Source organism: Prionailurus bengalensis, chromosome D4 (assembly GCF_016509475.1).
Source record: "Prionailurus bengalensis isolate Pbe53 chromosome D4, Fcat_Pben_1.1_paternal_pri, whole genome shotgun sequence".
Classification (NCBI taxonomy): domain Eukaryota; kingdom Metazoa; phylum Chordata; class Mammalia; order Carnivora; family Felidae; genus Prionailurus; species Prionailurus bengalensis.
This window is the reverse complement of record NC_057359.1, coordinates 4,979,780-4,987,068: the sequence shown is the minus strand read 5'-3', so window position 1 is coordinate 4,987,068 and position 7,289 is coordinate 4,979,780. Positions and strand designations below refer to the sequence as shown.

General features: G+C 61.7%; 1 protein-coding gene across 1 annotated transcript; it reads left to right on the top strand.

Moving 5' to 3' along the window:
* The first annotated feature begins 256 nt into the window (after positions 1-256).
* Positions 257-4,361, top strand: LOC122474726 (spermatogenesis-associated protein 31E1-like). The gene has a single exon (XM_043565797.1). It carries the CDS (start codon positions 687-689, stop codon positions 4,299-4,301), a length of 3,615 nt encoding a protein of 1,204 aa, XP_043421732.1. The 5' UTR covers positions 257-686; the 3' UTR covers positions 4,302-4,361.
* The last annotated feature ends 2,928 nt before the right edge of the window (positions 4,362-7,289 follow it).

The following is a 7,289-nucleotide window of genomic DNA, read 5'->3' as shown; positions in this document are numbered from 1 at the left end:
TCGGCTCTGTGACCGGGTCTCCCGCCTCCAGCTTACAGAACCTGCCTGCAGGAGCTGGAAGAGGTTCAGGACCTGGTTTCCCTTCTGCGAAGGTAAAAAATCTTGCCCCTTCTCTCCCGGGTGGGCCTCTCAGAGCCTCCAGTGGGACCCCAGGGCTGCAGGGGGCGGGGGGAGCCCTGGGGCCCCGGTGGGGAGGGATGGCGGGAGTGCTGTGAAGCGGGTGCGGGGACCGGAGGACGGTGATGGCCACGCCCGGCCCTGTCTGCTCCCGGCTGCAGCATGTGCCTCCTCGTGTCTCCCGCAGCCACTTGGGGTGGCTCTCTGACCAGGGAGGCCTTCAGCAGCTCTTGGGGCAAGAAGCCCCTGGGGCCAAGGGCAAAGCAGCACCTGCCGGAGCCCATCAGCCATGCAGGGAGCCCGTGAGAGATGCCGCGCCCACCAGGGCCCCGCCGGCGTCCCCCGCTCCTCTGGCCTCCACGCTGTCACCAACCCCAACGACCTCCTCGGTGTCTGTTCGTTCGAACTCCTCCCTGAGTGCTCCTTGGCCACCAGGGTCTTGCCTTCCCCTGGGTGGCTTTTCACCCCAGCCCCTTGCTCTTTCCCCTTCCCCGCCCCGTCTCCCTTCTCCGGAGGCCAGCCCTCCACCTCGGCCAGACTCCGCTTTAGCTCTCCCTCAGTGCAATTCCATGGCACGCCCGCTGGACGCCGTCCCACGGAGCCCGTCTCCACACACCCCCTGGGTCGCCTCTGCCATCCCAGCCATCTCGGGCCTGGGCCTCTCAAGCTGTCCCATTTCGGCCCTGTCCTGGTGGCAGGCAGCCGCCAAAGCCTGGCACCCCCCCACCTCAACACGCTTGGAATCCTGGCAAGAGCCTCATTCCCACCAGCACCCGGAGGCCTCGTTCTGGGGAGGCCCCGGGAACAGACAGGCGGAGGCCGGCGTCCTCTCTTTCATCGGTCCTGATGTCCAGAAGCTGCTGGAGATTCTCATCACCAAGAAAACAGAGCTGAGGTTTTGGAAGGAGAAGGAAAAGAAGGAAGAGTCAGGCTACCACGTGAACTCTCTGGGGAGTACGTTCACGTCACCGCGGGGCGGGCGGGACGCCGTGGGTTACCGATCCTTCCGGAGCATGAAAGGCGAGCCACAACAGCTGCTCGGCCCTGAGCAGCCTCCGCGTCCCAAGATTTCGGGGGACAATTTGCGGCTGACATGCAGCCAGCTCTTCTGGGGTCTCCCCATTCTGCACAGTGAGTCCCTGGTGGCCACTGTCAGTGTGACTGGTCCCCCACTGGAGTCACCCTCTGTCGTTTTCAATGATCTCTCTCGTGCCTTACCATCCCAAATTCAGGCTGGCGTAGCTTCTCGTCTGTCACTGGAGCAGCCCTTCGCTCACCCTGTGGCTGAGCCCCAAGCCTTGACCCCAAGTTTGTCCCAGTCCCAGCCCCTGCCTCCGGCTCAGGTCGAGGCCCGGGCCCACCTTGCACCCTCTGTCCCAGTGGGGCCACCTTCTCTCCCACCTCAGATGGCCGGTGAGGCATCGGACCCTCCCATCCAGAATAACATGCCATCGTTCATCCCAAATGCAATTCAAAACCTGGAGTGTCACTTTTTGAAGAAGCAACTAGAAAGGAACAGGACTCTACCCTCTGTGGTGAAACGATCTCAGGAAGTCTTCAGCCGGGTCCTTCCCGACTTCCCCCAGGACAGCCCGGCCTCCCAGGCCCACGGGCCAGTCTCCGTCCTCCCCTTCCCCTCCGGGGACTTGACCAGCCCCGAGCTCCAGGACCATCTGGAACCACATCTTGGGAAGAGGTCCACGAAGCAGCAAGGTGGCGGGCCCCGCAGGATCCAACCATCCGTGGAGCTGGGCCAGCCTCAGGGCGAGCCCCCGAAGGTGCCACAGGCACAGAGCGGAAGCCTCCAGGCTGCCCAGGAGACCAGGTGGAGGGGCCCAGCGCGGACCACGCCAGGAGAAAACCTGGGCAAGGATGCAGGGCCTAGTGTGGGGAGGGGCCGGAGAGATCTACACGGGAGCTTGATCAGCTCTTCATCGAAGGTTTCAGGAATAAACTCTGAGGGATCACACACAGGCTTGATGAAGACGAGCGGCCCAGGCCAGAATCATCCAGAACAGCTCCTGAGAGCCCATTTGGGCAGGAAACTGGGGCAGATCACAGAGGGCCAGATCCCTGTGAGTGTTCATGATTCCAGGCTTGCTGCCAGCCATGGCCCGGACCCTCCTGGAAAGCCCAGCGCTCGCAGGGAAACGGGAACTCCCGCATTTTCCAAGCACCCGGAGCCCCGCGTGAACAGCCCCCACGATTTCTCCATCCTCAGTCCGTACACTCAGCAGATGCTGGAAGCACATATCATAAGGTTTCGGGTGAGGCACAGATGGGGCCTGCCCCTCAAGGTCCTCAAGCCTCTAAATTTCTTTAAGCTGCAAAAGAGCTCAATCTTTCCACCACCCTCCACTCTCTGCTCGGCCACCCGTCCACCTAAGGCCAGGGCGGAAGCCAAGTTCTTGGAAAAACCTCCTGAGCCCCATCAAGGAGAGAAGGTCATAACGGAAGAGTCCGTTCTCACCCTGGGGAGTCCCCTCCTTGACCCCCACCCTGCACGTGAGGAAATCCAGCGGGCCCTGGGTGAGTCTCCACCCGGTGACGGCCCTCGGCCCTCGGGGGCCCCTGTGGCTGGACAGGAGGCCGGGCTACGTCCTCAGACGCCCGCATACAGCTTCGTGGGCAGAGTCTGGCACAGCAAGACTGGCGCGGGGGCTCCTCAGAACAGCAGCCTGGAGGCAAGTCCAGCAAGGGCCACAGATGAGCCAAGGAGAGGGAGTGGGTGTCGGACCTCGCGGGACACCTGCGGCCGCGTGTCAGCGCTTGAGCTCAGCTTCGAATCCCGGTCCTCGAGCGCCCAACGGGCCAAGGAGGTGGGGGAGGGCGAGGGGGCCCCTGGCTGGGGAGACACCTTGGAACCCGGTGTGCTGGCCAGCAATCAAAGCGTCAAACCAGACGTGAGAAGATCAGGGTCATCCGGGAGCAGTCAAGGCCCCTCCACACCTCCAGCATCGGTGGCTCAAGCCCAGGAAAGGGTTGAGGCTCAGCTCGAAGGGTTCGAGCCCCAGGGGTCGGTCGAGTCGGAGGAGCCTCAGGGCCCTGGCCGCGGTGTGCTCCTGCAGGACTGTGAAACTGGCGTGCTCCTGCAAGACTGTGCCACCGATGACCTTCTTCAAGACTGTCACTCTGATGTGTTGCTTGTGGCGGACGTCTTGGCCTCTCACAGATCTCCGTCCGGCTGCCAGAGCGAGTCTAGTACAGACACGTCAACTTCCTGGGCGTCCTCTCCCTTCGTCTCGCATGCACAGAACAGCCGGGGGCAGCCAGACCCACTGGGACGGTGGGGCCTCCGTAGCCCCCGGAGCAAGGCGTCCGTCCACGCCGACGACGGGAGAGAGGCCTACAGGAGGCTCAGCCCGGGAGGGCGTGAGAAATGGCTGGCAGAGCTGAAGTCCTTCCAGGCCAGTGTGATGAGCCACCGTGCCCAGGAGGAGGACTCGGCAGAGTCCTCAAGAAGCAGCTTCGCTCAGCTCCTGCCCAAGAAGGAGGACGCTGCTCCAGAAGGCCACTTGAGAAAAAGCGTGAGGCACCTCCTGCAGTGGATCTTTCCCAGTAAAGGCAAAGGCCCGGAAGATCCCGGGCACAGGGGCCAGCCTGCAGCAGCCACCGCCCAGACGCAGGGGCCCGTCTCGGGCACATCGGTTGAGGACGGCAAGTCTGCCGGGGCTCAGATGCTCATGACGGCCGTGGGTCGCATCCTAGAGGAGAACCTGGTGCCTCGCCAACGACCTAGAGCCCCGGAGGTCAGCTGGCGCCAAAGGGAGCCCCAGGCGCTGGCAGGTACCGGTGTCTGCTACCACAGGGTCCTCTCCTACCAAGAGCAGAGGAGAGTGATGAGAGAGACCGCCTGCAACCTGCAGGCCACCCCCGACGGCCACGGCTGCCCTAACGAGAACCGGTGGTGTAGAGGCAGAGACGGCAGGTGGGCCTTCGTACCCAGGATGCCGGGGTCCCCAGACGGACCCTGCCACCACGGGCGGATGCCGGCCAGAGCCTCGGGCCGCCCTCACCGCCCCCACTGCCCCAGGCACTGCCTCCTTCAAAACTATGTCTCATCCGGTCATTCCGTGTGTGCTTCTCATGCCTTTCTTGGGAGGACACCTTTTCTCCAAGAAAGGATGCATACAGTACAGAGAAAAATGTATTTTTCTCAGGTTAGCACATCCTCTATGGGCTAATGGCTTCTTCCCGCCACAGTTTTTATTGTTTTCCAAAATAAATGTTTGTTTATCTCGGGAGAGGAGCTGGCCTCTGTCTGTGCCCCGCGGGGCGGGGGTGGGGGGGGAGGAGGGGAGGATCCGGGCGGGCATGCTCTCCCCCAGTGCCTGCTTTGGCTCCCGGAAGGAATGGAGCCCTGAGAGGAGGGTGGCCACGTGGTATACTCCAGATCCCCTCCCTCACACACCTTCGGTTTCCATAACGAAAGAGGAACACAACCCAGAAGACCCCACCCTGGGATCCGGCTCCGCCCTTCCCGTCCTGCTGTCTCTCTACCTTGAACTTGGGCGGCTGTAAGGGAGGGTCTGCAGGTGCAGAAACCCCTGGGCTCCAGGGCACCTGGAAGACAGCGTCAGGCATCAGAGCCACGAGCCGAGTTTGGAGGCCAGGTTGGCCCTGACGGCAGCGGTGGGTGGAATCCTGCCCCCCGAACCCGTCGCCTGCCCCGGGACCCCTGATGGGGCTGGGGTGCAGATCGGCCGGGAGCCGCCCTTGGCTCAGCGTCACCCCCCTGCTTTCTCACACTCTGAACCAGCGCGGGACGAGGACGTGCTCCCGGCCCGGGGAGCCAGCGGGTGGGGGGCGCAGAGGCCGCAAGGGACCGCGCGAGGCGCGCCCTGCCCCAGGGTGCGGTGACCCAGGAGCCCGCGGTGCCCACTGCCGCCTGCTGGCCCCAAGGAGAGGAGCCTTTCCTGCGGTTCACCCCCAAGCTCCCCCCCCCCCCGCCCCCGCTACGGCCGGCCGAGGAGCCCGGGGAGGGGTGGGGGGGGGGAGGGAGGCTGCCGGGGCCCCTCCGCAGAGGGCCAGGCTGGCACAGGAGGCCCGGCCGGGCAGGTGCCCTTCTGTGCAGTCTGGGGGCCCCGGGCGGACTGGGACTTAACAAACGGCCCAAGGACGGGCCCCGAGGCGGGTGGGGGTCAGGGTGGGGGTACTCCCTGGTATGGTGAGGAGTCCCACCCCAGGAGGGACCCTGAAGACCGCAGCAGGGGTGGCCCTGCCCCCACGCGGGTCAGGACCTGCAGGTGGGCCTGGAACCCGGAGCAGGGGCAGCGGGCACAGGCCTGCTCGGGCACAGCTTCTCTCCGGGGAAGCAGTGGGGGGCCAGCAGTGACAGTGCGGCCAGGACCTGGGGGGTTGCGGGGAGAGGAGACCAGGACAGAGAGCGCCCGGGGCCTCTGGAGCTCAGGACAGGGTGACCTGGAGCAGGGTCCCTGAGTCTGGCTGCTCCCAGGTCCTCTCGGCGGCACCGGGAGGTGGACGCGGTCCCCACAGGCCCCTCCGGAGAAGGGCCACAGGCAGGATGCCCAGGGAGCAGCAGGAGACAGGAAGGAGCAAGTCCCCTGTGCCCTCCTCCTGCCGGTGGTGCAGTAAGGCGGGAAAGGGACGCCCCCCCGCACTGTGAGACCCCCACAGAGATCTCTGACGAGAGACCCCACAGAGAGACCTCTGATAGAGACCCACACCCAGACACCCGCAGAAAGACCTGTCACGCCGACCCACCCAGAGAGACCTCACATAGCGCGCGTCCCACGGAGATGGTCACTGAGCGGTCCCACACAGGGCTTGCCCAGAGACCCCACGGGCGTTCTTTAGGGGCCCGAGCAGTCACCTGCTGGCAAGTGCTTCGCGGTGGATCTGAATCCACTCGGCAAGCTGACAGTGCAGGTGGACTGTCGGCGGCTGGGCCCGCCTGGGAACCCCGAGACGTTCGGACTTCGTCAGCATTTCCCCACGTGGGGGTCTCCATCGGGGGAGACGCTCGGGAAGTTTCGTCTTTTCCTTACGTCATTGCTTCCGAACTAAAGGGTGACCGATTCCACCTGTAGACCCCCAAATCCCTCCCCTCCACAGGGGTCGCTTAGCTTGAGCTCTGACCGCAGTTTAGAGGAACCACATTTAAGCACAAGAAAATGCTGCCAACCTCCAGTGAGGGCTCTTCTCTGTCCGGTTTTACTCAAGTCAGGTCAAACGCTGTCTGTGTCCCGTTTTTTTTACTTCTGTGGCGACAAGATCTGAATTCAAGGGAGCTGACCCTTCCTCACTTTGGAAACATGGTCAAGACGTGCAGAAAACGAGCTGATGGAAAGAAAACAAACCAGCAAAAAGGCATCGGGACTCCCCCTCCCAGGGGGCGGTGCTCTGGCATATTCTTTTGCCCCAAATAGCTGTATCAGGTTTGGGGCTTTTGTCTTAGTTTTAAGTGAAACAGACTAACAGTTGTGTGAAATGTTTACAAATGAGTCAGCTATCTAGAAACATTTCTGTTTTATTCTCTTGGAAAAATTCTATTTTGTAATATTCTTTTCCCTTAAAATGTGGTAAGGTCCTCAAAAGGCATCATACATATTTCCAGAAGTGACAAAGTCCTGGTGTGCAGCTCACGTACCTTAAACTGATGTACTATTGGGGAGGATTCCTTTCTTTTTTTAATTTTTTTTTCAACGTTTATTTATTGTTGGGACAGAGAGAGACAGAGCATGAACGGGGGAGAGGCAGAGAGAGAGGGAGACACAGAATCGGAAACAGGCTCCAGGCTCCGAGCCATCAGCCCAGAGCCCGACGCGGGGCTCGAACTCACGGACCGCGAGATCGTGACCTGGCTGAAGTCGGACGCTTAACCGACTGCGCCACCCAGGCGCCCCAAGGATTCCTTTCTTAAGTGATTCTTTCAAAATGCACATTTTCCAAGACTCAGGCGGTCAGGCTCCATTTTATATTCATTATAGGGCTAAAAAAAGGACACGTTGTTTTAAACAGTTAGAAATTTTACAGAATATCTCATTTAATCTGTGAGATAAAGACATGGCTTAATCGAATTACTAGAAAGGACATCTTGGGGCACCTGAGTGGCTCAGTCCGTTAAGCAGCTGACTTCGGCTCAGGTCATGATATTGTTCCCAAGTTCGAGCCCGCATCGGGCTCTGTGCGGACAGCTCGGAGCCTGGAGC

Excerpts from the sequence above, each read along its gene's own strand:
- LOC122474726 (XM_043565797.1), top strand. The coding sequence starts at position 687 with ATGGCACGCCCGCTGGACGCCGTCCCACGGAGCCCGTCTCCACACACC.